This window comes from Heteronotia binoei, chromosome 7, assembly GCF_032191835.1.
Source record: "Heteronotia binoei isolate CCM8104 ecotype False Entrance Well chromosome 7, APGP_CSIRO_Hbin_v1, whole genome shotgun sequence".
Taxonomy (NCBI): Eukaryota; Metazoa; Chordata; class Lepidosauria; order Squamata; family Gekkonidae; genus Heteronotia; species Heteronotia binoei.
In genome coordinates, this window is record NC_083229.1 from 105,246,926 (window position 1) to 105,263,669 (window position 16,744).

Here is a 16,744-nt window from a genome sequence, read left to right on the forward strand (position 1 = left end):
AAAGCTGGAAAGGCAAGTGGGGAAGACTGCTGAAAGCACAAAACACTATGTTAGTTAAAAGTAGGGTTTTAAATTATTTTAATAATATTTGCACTGATGACGATATGTGTCAAGCTGTCCATTTGCCATTGATTTAACATGGGATAATGCCACACATTAACAAGCAGCTGCCACTGTCTGCCTGACACATGAATTGGCATTTAATGATGTGCCCCGTGCTAGCTTTTTTAAAGACAGCAATCCCAAATGTCTCGGTTCTACAATGCATTCTGCCCCCTAAATTTTGAAATAAAACAAATGGGCTCTCCCTTATAACGGGTCTCTGTGATAACTGGTACCTGATTAATTTCAATTAGCAAAGGAGCATTTTGTAAATCAGGACCACTGAATCTGCACATTGATATATATTGAAAATCACAGTGAATTTTATGCAGCAGAATCATTTAAAAACGCCAAGAATGTGAAATAAATCCTTGCTCCTTGACTATGTATCTCTTTCACAGACATAAAAACAAGTGCCTTTGCAGAGAAGGTTGTATAGGAAAAAGTTTTAAAATTTGTGTCAATATATATCACTGCTTATTACCCTGATTATGTATTCTACATGCTCCATGCTTTCTTTCTCTCTACCTCTCAAGTTACTAAGGTCCCAATGTAAAATATTAATTTTCCTGCAATAATATACAAGTAATAGTGGCGCATGCAAATGGACTGTGGTTCAGTGATAGAGCAGATGATTGCACACAGAATGTTTTATGTTCAGTACTTAGTACCAGCAGTTCAAAAAGTAGCAGGAATGGCTTTATTCTGGAGTGCTGTTGCCAGTTAGAACCGACAATACTGAGCTTGATGGACTTAGGAAGACACTTCAAACCCACAAGCAGTTTTCCATTGGAATAGTCTTTTACAAGTTCATGGACCAACTTTAAGGCATGTTGTTGGGAATATTCAAGATACTGAGGCATATGCTAATGGTAATATTTCTTTGGACATTTCAATAGAGGAACTGTATGACTGACTGGGATGACTTTTCAATTGAAAGGTGCATTGAGATCCGCAACTGACGCAAAACTACAGTGGGAAGTATTCCCCCGAGAATGCATAATTCTTACTCTTGCACAAACTAAAAGTAAACATTCCCAGCTATAACACTGCATTTCCCTCTGAGCATATCTCATGCCACGCAGATTCAAACCAATCATCATATGAAAGCAACTGACATTACCTCTCCAGTTTCATGAACCTCAAGTCTCCCACAGTTTGGTTCTCCTAGTCCCCTTCCCTTTTTTCTGCTGACCATACAGGAAGGTGATAAACAGATACTGATGATACGGAGCTTTTGTCAGTTACTGTTCACTTCTTCAAATATCACTTGAAGAAGTGAACAGTAACTCACAAAAGCTCATACCCTGTCATAAATTTTGTTAGTCTTTAAGGTACTTTAAAGTCCTAAGCTCTGCTCATGACCTGAGTTCGACCCCGGTGGAAGCTGGGTTCAGGTAGCCGGCTCCAGGTTGACTCAGCCTTCCACCTCTCAAATCTCCAAGAATTTCCTAACCTGGAATTGGTAACCTTATCTCCTTTCCAGGAGCAATAGGAACCAGCCAGGTCTATGGTAGCTAACCTGCAGGTGGAGCCTGAAGATCTCTTGGTATCACAACTGAACTCCAGACAACATACTTCTCTCCCCCGGGAGAAAATAAATGCTTTGATGGGTTCTACAGCATTGTATTCAACTGAGACCTCTTCCCTCCCCAAACCCTGCCCTCCTCAAACTCCACACAAAATCTTCAGGAATTTTCCACCAACCTTGAACTGGCAATCAGGACTGGGCCCAATGAGTTCTCCCTCAAAGGCCAAAAGAGGCCTAGAAAGGGCCTCCTCCCTCTGCCTTTTAGTAAGAGAACCAAGATTGATTGTGTTTTACTGACAAACTTGGTTACCTAGCAACAGCTACTGCCTAGAAGTTTCCCAGTGACCCAGTCCTCATCAGTCCTGGTGCCAGCTGGGCGAGGAAAAGAAGCGGACCCAGCCAATGGTGCACATGGTCTTGACTTGTGGCTCATGGGCCAATGGCTGATGTGGTACGCACCAATGAGTTCATTATTCTGGAGAATTATAAATTTGACTGAGGCACAGAAGATAGGATTACAAAATAACAAACAGTTTTGTTTATTTACTTTCTTAGCAGGGTTTAACACTGGTATTTCACAGTAGTGATGGTTTTGATATTGCAGCAACATGGTACCTTTACAGCTTTCTGTGGAGACAGCTTCTTTCTTTTTCAGTGAATTATGGTTGCAGGTGAATTTAAATACATGAATACAAATCCCTTCAGAGAGTAAATGAACTTACACTCAGAATGAGACTGTTTTAGTCATGGGTGTCAAACATGAGGCCCAGGGGTCAAATCAGGCCCCCGAAGGGCTCCTTATAAGATCCCTGAGCAACTAGATGTCGTCTGCTTCCTTCTCCCTCTCTCTTGCTTCCTTCTACATTACAGCTTGCTTTCCCAGGCTTGCTCAATTGCACAGAAACTATAGAGCAAAGCCTCTACTTTCTCTATCTGTTGAGGCTCATCCTTTGCAGAGAAAGGGGGGGAGGAATAGCTTGCTTTGCCAGGCTCTCTCTTCCTATTGGCTGAGCCAAGCCTCCCTTCCTTCTATTGGCTGAGTCTCCCTACCCCTCCTGGTCCCCTGGGGAAGGAAGGAAAGAATCCAGAACTTCCTTTGCCCAGCTCCCTGAATCCAAAGAAAGCACCTTTAAGACCAACGACTGCTCATGTTTTAAGAATGTTTTAAGTTTAAAAAAAATCTTTATAAAGGACAAAAACAAACACAATTAAAGTTTATATCTTCACTACCTTGCATTACGACACACATTATGACATACATGGCCTGGCCCGACAAGGTCTCATTTATGTCACATTCGGCCCTTGTAACAAATGAGTTTGACATCCCTGGTTTAAGTCAACCAATGTATGAGGCCTCCAACTCTAAGAGTTCTGCAAATCGACCAAATTCCTCAGTCACAGCAGTACAGGTATTTCTAGTCTCCTTCCTTCATAAAATAGGCACAAACTGGATTAAGAGCACTTCCATAAGTAACCTTAACCAAATAACCACTCTGCTTGCCTAGGTCAGACTTCTATCCCACTGATTCCCTCATCAGTTCAGATTTTTTCTCTCCAGAATAACCAGAGTTTCCAATTTCACCTTTCTCACACAGTATTCTAATACATTCTCTTCTCTCTGGACTGGATGGTTCTGCACATTAAAGATGACAAAGCAGGGGACTGATGAATGCCTTGTCCATCATAGGCTGCAAGAACAGGGAGAAAGGAAATCCCATCTTCTGTGCATGGAGTAACTGGATACCAGGATCAGTATCAATAAGCAGGAAAGTCATAGGAATAAGGAAAACCTAGGAGAACACCACCAGCTGTATCCACAGATCTCTCTAAGGGGCAGTCTACACATAATCAAAGAAAATATGGGATAAAATTTCAATTGTCCCAGAACAGTGGCACAATATGTGACATTGATTCACAGGGAACAAACCACTAAGCATGGTTGTGTTGTTAAACTTCTTGAAGTATATTCTTTCTCCTAAACCATTATTTTTATGTTTATTATCTGCTTTATGCAAGTGCATATAGACTGAATACTATTTAAACTTTCAGCAACAAGAGAAGCAATGTAAATAATGAAGCAACACCATATACTAAAGAAAAACAAAATATAAGTTTAACAGTTTGTACGTCAGCTTTGCAAGTATCAAAATGAAACTGTGAAACAGCAGTTAGAAAACAAGCAACAGAAGACAGAAAATTTGAAGACCCCCCCCCCCCACCTGGGTGAAAATTAAAACAGGGTAATCTAGGGAGACACAAGGTATAGAATTCAGCAATGTGAATGCTCTTTTGGATTCTATTGGTTGGAGTAATTCAAACAGGAGCAGCTCCAGAAAAACGATAAAGCTGCACATTTATCCATTCCTCTAAGCTCCAGAACTGCTGATGTTCTCTATGTTTGCAATCACATACCGCATCACAGATGGAGGGGAAAAGGGAAATTGATGCAATGCTTTTGAAGTCAGGAATTTTAACTGAAGCAACCGGAGACCATATTAAGTCCAATATTGGCTTTATAACAAGGGAAAAATCTGATCAGTGCATTTACTGGTTTAAGTAAAAGATATCTGATTTGGGATGAAATCATACAACAAAAATCAATCAATCCGCTGAAGAAAATTTTCAGTTTGGATCTTTTCCATATTATGTGGAAAGACTTAAAATAATAATTTAAAAAGTCTCATCAGATCTACTCATCTGTTAGCTATAACATCTGCTTCTCCACAGGGTTTACGTTATGCTCTTGGAGTTTAAGCAAACCTCTGTTTTTTAAAAAGTCTGTTTACAACCACAGTGCCCCAACACATATTTTCTGAGCTATGGAGTCTTACCAGGATGGGTACACTCTGCGAAAGCGAGGGGAGAGTACTGTACTATAAACTCAGGAAGAAAAATATGGAAGAAAAACTACAATTACAATGGAGCATGTGCTCTCAGATTCTGCAAAATTTATTCAGTGAAATATAGTCTACGGACATCATTACAGAGCGACCCCCCCCCAAAAAAAACATATTATTTAAAATAAGGGAGAAAGGTGGTCTTTAAAAGCACTGGATCTATGAAAAACACAGAAATGCCCTGGGCTTTCCCATTTTCTGCTTCTGTTAAACAGATGAAATATATATTTTTATCCTGGCAAGGACAGCACACTAGGTAGGATTTTAAATACCCAAAGGATAGTATAAAATGATAGTATATAAGCCTCTGTTTTAATAATGGTTTTTCCTTTCCTTTTCGAATGAGACGTGATATCCTAAGTATCAGATGACAAAATAGGGTTGTCAGTTCCCGCTTGACCACCAGCAGGAATGGGCAGGGGAAGGGTAGCCAGATCCAGGTTGGAAAACTCCTGGAGATTTGAGGATGGAACCTGGGGAGAACAGAGATGTCGGTGGGGTACAATGCCAAAGAGCCCACCCCCAAAGCACCCATTTTCTCCAAGTGAAATGATCTCTGTTGTTTGGTGATGAGCTGTGATTTTGGAGGACCCATCTGGAGGCTGGCATCCCTAACAAACTCCAGTGTTGAAGATACAACACATACTATGCCATTATTACGTGATAATGTTTCGTTTTTCATGCAAAAAAGTTACTGGCACATCTACTGTAAGCTTTTTGGCCCGAATCCAGAATCTTGTGCACAAATTCTGAATCTTGTTGTTATCTGGAAGTCACGAGCTTCCCTTCACCCCACCCAACCTAACCTAACCAAAAGAGTTTCCAATTGTCCAGACAGAAAGAAAGGGGGAAGAAGGAAGGAAAGAAAGAAAGGTGTTGGAGGTTGTTGGATTACTGCCATTATACAGAAGTAAGTTCCACTGAAGTCATTATAACTAACTTGCAACTAACAAGTAAGGAATTACACTTCAGAAAATAGTATCCATGGAAATGATTAAAAACTAAAAATATGTGAAATGAATTAATTTGCCGGCCAAAAGGCAGCTCCACACATGTCTTGAATTACAAAAAACTGTATCTTAGAAGTTTGAAACTAAAAATAACAGCACAGAGTTTGCATGTTGCAGCTGCTTCTAAGGTGGGCAGAGAAGGCTGATGAGTGATCAAAGAAAAACAGATGACTTTAGGCAGTCGCTTAGTCAACTGTACATTTAAAGCATACAACTCTTTGAGATTCAAGGCATCCTTTACAACTAATAAAGCTATCAATAGCTTGTAATTTCCTAAGCAATGCAAGGTCTGTAATGCTTGCCTCCAGTCCAAGGTGAGCATCACAAGCCTAAAATTGTAATCCAAGGCAAAGAAATATATTCTTTCCCTTTTCTCACATACACTTAATGTGAAGACTGTGGTGGGGCTTCAGGAAGAGATGAGTCTCTCTTGTGTATCAGAACCTTGGAAAAACATGGCTTTCCCATGACTGTGAGGAAAAACCCCCTTACAGAACATCGTAATCACCAGCTTGGTTGCCAGAGCACCTGGAGAAGTGGCTCGCACAAGTCTGGCCAGAGAGTGTGGGTAAACCTATCCAGGGGCAAAAAGGGACTTATGCAGTACAAGCAGCCATAACGCTACAGACCGGTCCAAGAGTGCCCACCAGGAGAACGGAAGGCTTCCCGTCATTCCGTATGACGTCCATCCCCGCCAGGAGCTATCCAGGCGAACGGTTTTGAAGCACTGACCATAGAATCCACTGTGGAGGGCTAACACCACACTCAGACATCTTCCTACCAGGCTTGACTCCATTCCAGGGAAGCGGACGGCTCACGTACACATCGGATGTCACCTGTGCCTGCAAGCAATCTACCCATCCAAGGAGTGGCTAATTGTCCAACCGCCACTTTCTTTGTCTAACAGAACTCAAGACAAAGACTGGTGCCAAGGAGAAGACAGAAGAAGAGGAAGACCATCTTCAGCCAGAGCCAAGTTCCTTTGTGTAAACTGGGTGTTACCTAGGCCATGATTTGACCCTCTCTTGTCACCCTTTTAGATAGTCCTAAGCATCTCCCCACCCAGTAATCGCTTCTATTCTTCTTACCAACTGTCATTTTGGAGCCTCCCCCTGGTCCATTTCAACCTGAAAGTTCACTCAGGTATCCAGGATCCAAGCCAGTCCATTGGTTAGAAGTAGGCATACAATTAGGTGCCACCAATGAACTTTCTATTGGTTGTGGCAGTAGTCCAGCCCTTATGGTCACTGCAAAATCTCCCCTTTTTGGGAGGTTATGCATCAGCTGACCACCTTCCTCCTCCCTCGAACCTCCTATCCCCTAAGGGCTCAAGGGAGTCCTTATAATCTGTGGACTAGCTACCCATAGGTGTGCATCTAGCAGTACCCTAGTTTCGCTGTCTAGATCCATCCTCGATTCCTGATCAGTCTTGGGTCCATTTCCCCCGTCCTCGCTCGTCGCCATTGGAGCCTTCCTTGAAGACTATGATTGGTAAATATCACCCTGTTCATCTACCCACGTGTTTCCCTATCTTTCTATCTATTTTTCTTAGGACTATATATATAATTTTATGAGTATTTTATCTTGAATGAAAGCCTATATTTTCTGAATAAAATTTAATTGTTTTACTTAATTAGAGTTCCTAATATTTTTAAGCATTCATTTCTGGACGTGGAATCCTGTATACACAGGTAAAAGATCCTGATTAAGCCAGGTGCCCACCTGACAATTCCCCAACCTCGTTTTGAGGGCATTTTGGCTTACATGACCTCTGACAAGATCTTCATATGAATGATGTATACCCTGCGCACCACATGTCTCAAATCTACATAACCAGGAAAGTAGCAATGCTGAATTCACCAGCATTTCAAGTTCCAAGAGAGGGATCTTCCAGTCTGCTGCTACAGCCAGATTCAAGCTCACAGGACTATCATGCTTCTAAAAACAAGAGCACACCAGGATTTCCAGTTTTCAGAACTGGACTCAGATGGAAATGAACAATAATTTTTGAGAATTTGTTTTTAAACACCTTGATTCGGCAGGTGCAAACTGAATGAAATTTAAACTGAACCAGGAGAAAGTTCACTCATCACTGTTGTCAATTTGTTGCATTTCTCTCCCCTTCTTTCTTCATGTGAATATCTCCACACTCCAAAAGATACACAGTTGGTCTTCAGAAACCATTCATCATTTGATTTTACCATTTTTGTTATTCATGAAAGTCCTTGAAACAAGTATCAAAAAGACTAGATCTGAGCATTTATATTATTTGCCACACTACCTGATGACTAATTTGTTAAAGAAGTATAAAAGTTCACAAGCAGAGCCAAAATCATTTGAGGATACTTTGATATCATGCCACAAAGGATATGAACAGGAAGGGAAAAAAGATTACAGTCGGCGAAAGGAATTTTCTTGTACTGAGCATAAAAAAGAAATCTATATCACCAGGGAATTTAAAGAAGGAAATAAAGAAACAAAGCTTCTGGCTCTTCAGTTGCTACTCTTTGTTAGACCTTAATTGATCTATTATAATATTTAGCCTAAATAGTCCCAGCTGAATAATGCAATACACTGCTCCCTTCTGAAATGCTAGTTCTAAACCTTTTAAAAAATGTTTAGAAAATATTAATCAATTTACACAATTGCTAACAATATCTGCACTCCAAAACGAGAAGAAAAGTATTCCAAATAATTGTTTTTCTTTTTGCTATTCCATAATATCCACAATTATACTTCAACTGCATTATTGTAAACATGCCAAGGTTTGACAAGTGTCATTATTGATATGTATAATTGCCAAATCATTGAAACTATCTAAACTACAAATAATGTTGTAATAAATTATTGCTATGTGATTGGGGATGTCTGAAAATCACAGAGTACCTTACTTTAGATATTCAGAATACAACCCAACATCAAATTGTGCAAATGTAAAGCTAACTACAAATTGAAAGATCACAAAGGAAAGTCTAAAAATATTGAAAATTTGGATAGACAAATATGTTGTCTTTTGTTCCTATACCCCCCCCCCCAAAAAAAAAAACAACTGACTTTCACTGAATTTTTCAGTGCTGGATAGATAATGGTGCACATTTTTCAAAACCATTGCTTAAAAATTAATATATTAAAAGTGTGCAGTAACATCTCATGTACTTTAAAGAGTTCAGCACCAGTCAACTAAAATATGGATGGCCCAGGCTAGCCCCATTTGGTCAGATCTCAGAAGATAAGCAAGTTCAGCCTTTGTTAGAACTTGAATGGGAGACCACCACAGTACAGTGCTGCTCTGCAGAACCAGACAACGGCAAACCACCTCTGTTTGTCTCTTGCCTTGAAAACCCTATGGGGCTACTACATTTCAGCTATGATTTAACATTTACACCACATCCACTTGGCAATGGAAGAATATATCAGCATGAAACAATTTTATAGTATATTTAATGTATGAGTAACAGAAAAGCCCAATATTACTGCAAAAACATAAAAATGCAAAATATGACAAATTATTCAGATTTGCAGATGACCAGATCAACTAGTAATGTTATTAAAAACAGGTTCCATGGCAAGTTTGAGAGCAGAGGCAAAATGCATTCATCTGAATTTGCCAGGTATAGTACAGACTGCATTAAGGAATCTTGGTACATCTGTAGCCCCTTCCTCAAAAAGATATCAATGACTGCGTATATTGTCATATACTTCATAGAGACTCCCTAATACAACTGGCATTAAATGGTACTCATATCCGATACTGTGGCTTGACATTTTAATGGATATTTTGGTACCACTTAAGGCTTAAGCCATAAGGACTAGGGTTCCATATTAAGCAGACCATCAAAGCCTAAACCACAGAATCTGAAGCTGATACTTCTACAAATTTACCAAGAGACAAGTAGCATGATTACTATGAGTTTTCTTGGTAAATCACTGGCAATTCATACTACACTCAACGTTATGTCCTGCTTCGAAGCAAAGGAGGCATCAATTTCACTGAGGAGACATGGGTGTTTTGCAAAAAAGGCACCTTCTGAAGGTAGATCACTGTGCATTATGCACATAGTCCACTACAAGGTGTAATATAGCTAGTACAGGAACAGGACAAAAACCAGAAAAACAGGAAAGATGGGAATTTTAGATAAAACAGCTAATTCATAAATATTAAAGCAAAAAAAATACTGATAATGTAGTTGTTGTGACAGCTGACACAAGAACTGCATGGGAAGACAAAGCTCTATACTGTGAGACATGTAATGTAGAACTCCTTGAAATTAAAACAGTGAAACCATTCGCCCCAAATATTTTTCCAGCTTAGGTCTAGAAAGTTCCTGACTAGGGACAGGCATAAACCAGCTTACAAACTAAAATTCATCATGAATTCTGGCCAGTTTGTGGATTGCGAAGCAAAGTTTGTGGCAGGGCAACTGGCACAAACATTCCATGAACTTTCAGGCTATTACTGACAGTTCATGAATTGATATATTTTCTGACAGACTTTATTTGCTCATTTAATATCTGTACAAAACTTCAAAGAGATGGAATTCTCTAGCCTTGGAAACATGAACATGGACCTCCAAAGCTTAATAGACACTGCTGGCTGCCAATAACAGAGTTCCCATTCTGCTCAATGGGATCGTAATGCTACAAAAACCCTCAGTTCAGCTCTGCAACCCCTCCTTTGTTGGCTGTTGGCAGTTAGACAGAGAGGCAGTGAATTTGTTAAGAGCACAGCACATTCCTTTATTCCTGATTGTGAATGTGAACACCTCTCCCCTGCTGGGGTTTGGGCGTCAGGTGGGTTCAGGGCTCTGAGCCACCCTATCTCTGCTCGTGTCAAGTGGTAGAACTTAGTTACTGGGTGCCTGGGCTGAAGATCCACATTCTATACCCTCTAGATTGTGAACTCCTCTCTTCTGCTGGGGTGTGGGTGTTAGGTGGACTCAGGGGACTTGGCAAGGTACTCTTTCACTCTCACCTCTGGGATTGTCCCTGGTTGAGCTCTTTGAGGCAAAGGTGCTGTGCTATGGCTCTTCCTCCTTCTCAGCCTCTTGAACTTGCTGTTCCTTCTGGCCACATCTGTGGCTACAGCCTCTGCATTTATTTATTTTTTGCAGAGCTCATGCTTCTATTGCAAGAGTTCTGCATTCTGGAGAGTAATGCTGCCTTTTATCCAAGGATCACAGATACAGACAAGCTTGTACTCTCCTTGGTTGCAGAGAGGATGCAACCTGGCAGTGATGGCCACCCACAACTTCTCTGCCAAGGCCCTGACCTGTGGGAGCACAGCCATCCCCTTGGAGCCCAGCTCCAGTGAGTATGGGTACAGAGCTTGCCTGCGGTGTCCTGGAAGGACTTGAGAACATGCACTATTTGGGAGAGGGTCAGCCAGTTGTTGGAGATTACGCTGAGCATGTTGACATTGGCGTCTGTGATCATGTAGCCATGGACGATGTTACTGCCACCCACCCACTCAGTCAGGCTACTCTGTATCATGGTGATGATGGTTTTGGCTGTGTGGTCTGCACCCATCCCTTTCACATAGCACAGAACCACACTGTAGCCTGGTGACATGACTGTCTCCTCCTGGGGCCTGGGCCATGCTCCAACAGTCCTGCTGAATGTTCTAGAGCAGTGGTCCCTAACCTTTTTGCTACCAGGGATCGGTTTGTGGAAGACAATTTTTCCACAGACCGGGAGGGGGGCGCATGATGGTTTTGGGATGATACAATGTGCACTTTATGTCTATTATTACATTGTAATATATAATGAAATAATTATACAATTTGTGGCCCAGCTGCTAACAGGCCATGGACTGGTACCGGTCCGTGGCCCAGGGGTTGGGGACCCCTGCTCTAGAGGTCTGCTGTGAAGTGCACTGTTCTGCCTTGCACTCAGAGACTTGAGCTTTGACCATCACCACTGCAGTCAGTGAAAGGCTATGTCCCTTTTGACCTCTTGGAGTGTGACCTGCCTTAATGTCCCATCCACAGCAGCCTGAGTGCGGGCCCCCTAAATCCAGACTGCACATAACCTGGAGGGTACGCAGAGGATGATCAAGGCGAGTTTGATGCCTCTGGCTTGCACAGGGTCCTTTCTATTCACTCCTGAATGTGCACCAGTTGTTTCTGACACTTCCTCAGAAAGCTCTTTCCTGAGGGCATCTTCTTTGGGAGGTTGTAACTTGGACCCCATAAATCCAATCCTTTCCAAACTTGGAGAGCAGGTAGAGGAAAGTCAGCTGGAGATTCCTTGTGAGTTTGTTTCTCTAGCACTCTGAGATGGGCAGTTCTACTGCGCAGAGAACCTCACAAACCAAACTGGTTCATTTGGCACCTAAAGGTTCATGACAGTTTGTGGTTCATGAACCAGGCATGTTACAAACCATGAACTGCATTTTCCTGGTTCATGCGCATCCGTATTCCTGACAGAATCTAGCAGTGTACCTTGACAGACACCATAAAATAAAGTACAGTAGCAATAACAGCCTTAGTCGCATCAGGGAGTTATATCCTTTCACACAGCATACTGAATATTGTTAGCAATATTCTGGTTACCACAATGCTATTATTGATACAAAGATATCTTCTTTTCTGTTTACCTTGTGATCGTAAGGGTTGTATGAATGAAATAAACTGGACAGTGCTTTCGTTCTTTGCTTTTTCTGTGGAAAAAAAGGGAAAAGTAATTATATATGATACACAACTTTAAAAAACCCAATACTGTGCCGATATTAAAAGATGCAGTTGTGAATACATTAACATAGGAGTAAATTGGATTTTCTAAAAACTTATACTTGTACCCCAAATTGTCATTTAGTATGGATGAAAGAATGGCCCTTGTTGAGAAATAAAAGGCACTGGAGTTAGAAGGACATGATTTGAGATTTGGATGGCATACCTATTTATAGTATGACAAAGTTAAAATTAATGTGGATTTTAAAAACCACTGTATTAGTTGCGCCATTCTAAGAATATGAAATATATATAAACCTAGGCTGTGCCCAAAAACGCATTTGTGGCTCTCAACACAGGAAGCATTTTTAGATGTGAAATGATAATTAAATGTTAAGTGGCTAACATGCTGTGACCAATGTTCCCTCCAAGCTGCAGAGTCTTGTGAACAAAAATTCTACTTTATGAGCTACTGGCATTAAAGTTGTGAGCTACTGGCATAAATTACTGAGCTCTGGGGTCATTCTTCCTGAGTTAAGACAAGAATGTGTGAGCTGGATGCTAAAAATCTGTGAGCTAGCTCATGGTAACTTAGCTTAGAGGGAACACTGACTGTGACATATTAGACTTCTTGCAATAGGAATGTAAAATGTAATTACAGAGTAAGAGTGAATCATGTAGATATATTTCTATCTGTCGTAGAGAAAATTGGTAACTTTTCCTTTATATTTATTTACTCTTTATAATTCTTTTGTTTCTTTTATATTATTTTTCTTTTCTGTTCTGTATTGTGTCAAAAAAAAATTACATGATAAATGCTTCTCCTTGTCCATTCTTACCACACCATGCACAATTTTACAGATCTCTATCATATCTCCTTACTTCCCTTTTGTCTCAGATTAACAGCCTTAAGCATTCTAACTGATCCTCGCAGATATACAGATATGCTGTTCTGGCACCATTTTGGTCAGCTAAGGTCACTTAGTTGAGGCTACAGCCCAGAAGATGGTGGAGAAGGTGGCAGCTGGGCCTGAGGACTATACCTGCCCATGGCAGCCAATCTGGTATTCTTTTGCATAATATGAGAGTGAAGAACCCAAGAAAGGACAGGCTAGGCCAAGCCTGAGAGATTAGCCCAGCCCCCAACAGACCTTGGCCTCAAGAGAGAAGCTGGGGAAGGGAGGCATTTTGGGTAGCATAATGAACAGGCTAAGAAGGAACCCACTGACAGCTGTGGGGATAGGGCTGAGTGTTTCCAGGAGTGGGGGGTGGGATGACATAGCCACATGCAATGTCTCCAACATTGGGGATGCTGCGCTGGGTCGTGGCTATGGGGCTCCCCTGCTCCCACCTGGGGGCTGGCAACCTTAAGGGGATAGAAAGTAGCCCACCTGGAGATGTGACCACATGCACCAACTGTAAGTACTGGCATCTTCTTTTTAAACAAACAAACAAAAAACATTGGAGAAACGTATTTATTTTCTTCAAAGACTGGATAGAAAGCAAAGCACATTCAAATATGCACTTCCTTCAAACTAAGTAACCACAGCGAATGCATCACGTATTTGGAATTAGGGGACAGCACTTTCAAATCATAGAGACTTAAGGCATCATTTATGCAAAAAACCCAATAAATTTCAATATGCCAAACTAACCTAATTTCTCTTGAAAGGACATCCCTGAGTTGTGAAACAATATGTGACAATATTAACTAATACAATGCTTTTGGGCTTTAAAATAACTTCGCATTTTATGAATACTCTTCTTGACACTGACATTCATTTGCCCCAGAGTTAGACAAATGAGATCCCCTTTAAAGTGTATTAAGTCAAGTAACCCTTCAAAAGTAATCATTACCACTAACTACCAAAAACAAATTTAAAAACCACTCTATAAGAACCAAAATACAGTTGATAGCTATCTTCTTCAATAAAATTACTTCCCATATCAACATCACCCAAGAGGAATTAAGAATAAGACTGACTGATAAACACAAAAGGCTGTAGTAGAGCTATGACCACAGATAACGTGTCTGAAAACTCAGAAATTAAGCAGCATTTGTAAAATTCACTGCTCTATAGGTTGAAATGGTGACATTAGATTTTATAATGCTATGTGATAACTGCAGATATTTATGACACAGGTCTCCATGGAATGTCACACTGTGCAAATATGACCTTTCATTTGTACAAAGATTAATATCATTCAACTCACTATACCTAGCACAAAATTATAATGAAACAGTCCAAAGAAAATATAGGAAATTACAGGGGGAAAGTAGGAAAAGTGCAAACATAGGTTGTAGAAAACGGCAAACTTGTCTACCCCACATTTTTATAATTTTGTAGATTTTTATTATCCTGCCCTTCCTCCCAAAGCCTCATCAATACAACAGCATTATACAAATTATAAACCCAATCGCTATAAGCATAACCAAAACAGTCAGCAACATTTAAAATAGCAGAGCAAACTCATACAGCAAAATAATAAAACAGCAGCAAAAAAGGTAATCAAACTTCCATAAATCTGCCCCAGGCAAGCGAGTATGGTGAGGCTATTTCCTATCTTGAGTGCCACAACTAAAAAGGGCTAACAGTACTCCTCCCTCTACCCTCAGTTACAACCAGTTACAACCAACTGGAAAATTAGGGTCTAAGATTTTTCTTCAGACAGACAGATAGGGTAGGCAGTCCTTCAAGTTTCCTAGTCCCAGGTCATTGGATCAAGAAACAAACTTTAAGCTACTGCGACTGCCTTAAAACAAGATCCAGGTGGCAGCTGTGTTGGTCTCAAGCAGCAGAACAAATTTTGAGTCCAGTGGCACCTTTTAGACAACCAAAACTTTGTTCAAGCTATGAGCTTTCATGTGCAAGCTCATACCTTGAATAAAGTTTTGTTTGTCTTAAAGGTGCCACTGGATTCAAAATCTGCCTAAAGAAAAGTATAATGTTGCCAAAACAACAAAGTCTGTCAATAGAATCAGACTCTGAGATTATTTCATCCTTGGGAAAATAAATAACTATAATGCTCTATCGCAGCTCAACAAGTCTTAGGAAGCCTTTGTGGAATTATGGTTTCTGATTGTCACCTACTTAACAGACCTTGATATTCTACCCAAGAATAAATATTATCATAATCTGATATACGCTTAATAAAATGATACTGATACGAGTTTTAATCTGCTTGTTGATTAAAGCTGTTTATGTTCTGCTACATCACATTTGAGAAATATTGAGCCCTCTGTCATTTTCATTGCTTATCTGAGTACAGGCATAATTAAGTATAATCTATGCTTATTTGATTCAATGTGTTTGAAATAGGATATTAGAATATAAGGACTGTAATTACTTACTGTATTAGCTAAAAGGTTAAATAATAGATATAAGATATACTGATCCTAGGAAGCTTACTTACCAATTTTCAGTTTGGGGATGGGTTTAACTTGGGAGATTAAATTGCTGATTGATACATGTGATTAATTGCTTTAATACTGTAAGAATGGGGTGGGGGGAAGACGGATGTAAATGTCTTTGTCAGTAAAATATCGTGCAATCATATTAAAAGATGCTACAGAATGTTCCAGGATTACATAATCAGGAGCCTAATTTAAATGCTCCCCATACCAAGGAACATAAATTAGAAAAAAACTAAAGTATTGAAGGTAGGAGTCCCGCAGCACAGAGTGGTAAACTGCAGTACAGCAGTCCAAGCTCTGCTCAAAACCTGAGTTCAATTCCGGTGGAAGCTGGGTTCAGGTAGCCAGCTCAAGGTTGAGTCAGCCTTCCACTCTTCCGAGGTCGGTAAAAGGAGTACCCAGCTTGCTGGGGGTAAAGTGTAGAGGACTGGGGAAGGCAATGGCAAATTACCCATTAAAAAGCCTGCCGTGAAAATATCATGATGTGACGTCACCACAGAGTCATAAATGACTGGTACTTGCACAGGGGACTACCTTTACCTTTAAAGTATTGAAGACAGAGTACCATGGGGTAAACAAAGGAGAACGTATGATCAGGCTTCACTATGATCCCGCTTCTATTCTTTTGGCTATTGCTCATCATCTCCTTTGAGGAGCAGGGGGGTTTGGCTCAGATCTGGTAGCTTAAAAATGAGGAAACGGCAACAGCAATGGAAAAGTGCCTGATAAAACAGGAAATTGGGGGGAAAGGCAGAGGAACTGTGTGAGTGTATGGCCGAAGCAGAGGCCAACCATATCCTAAGCCTCTTGTACTTACAGAGATACAAGAGAAAACACGCATGCAGTATTCTACTCCTTTGTTCAGTGAAGTAATGCTTTGGGAAATGAATACCAGATCCCCCCAAAAAGGCTTTGGGTTGCTCCTACCCCAGGTGACATCTGAGAAACACTCAGGATTTGGCCATTGGAAGAGTGTGACAAGTTTCAGCAGCCCATTTCCATCTTCCTAAACTACTCTCTCCTCATTATTTCTTTCCCTGCTTACCTCCTTCCTCCCTTTCTGTATGTGAACTCCCACTCTGATCTCTACCATCAGAATTTTCTGGATCTTGTTATGCAGA

The 16,744-nt window shown here is 40.6% G+C and overlaps 1 protein-coding gene across 1 annotated transcript in view; it reads right to left on the reverse strand.

Annotated features, from left to right (window-relative positions):
- Positions 1 to 16,744, reverse strand: part of CDKAL1 (CDK5 regulatory subunit associated protein 1 like 1) — a 406,460-nt gene that overhangs the window by 59,233 nt on the left and 330,483 nt on the right. The window contains exon 11 of the mRNA XM_060244150.1: positions 12,136 to 12,198. Within this exon, the coding sequence (XP_060100133.1) occupies positions 12,136 to 12,198 (63 nt within the window). The remainder of the gene's footprint in view (positions 1 to 12,135; positions 12,199 to 16,744) is intronic.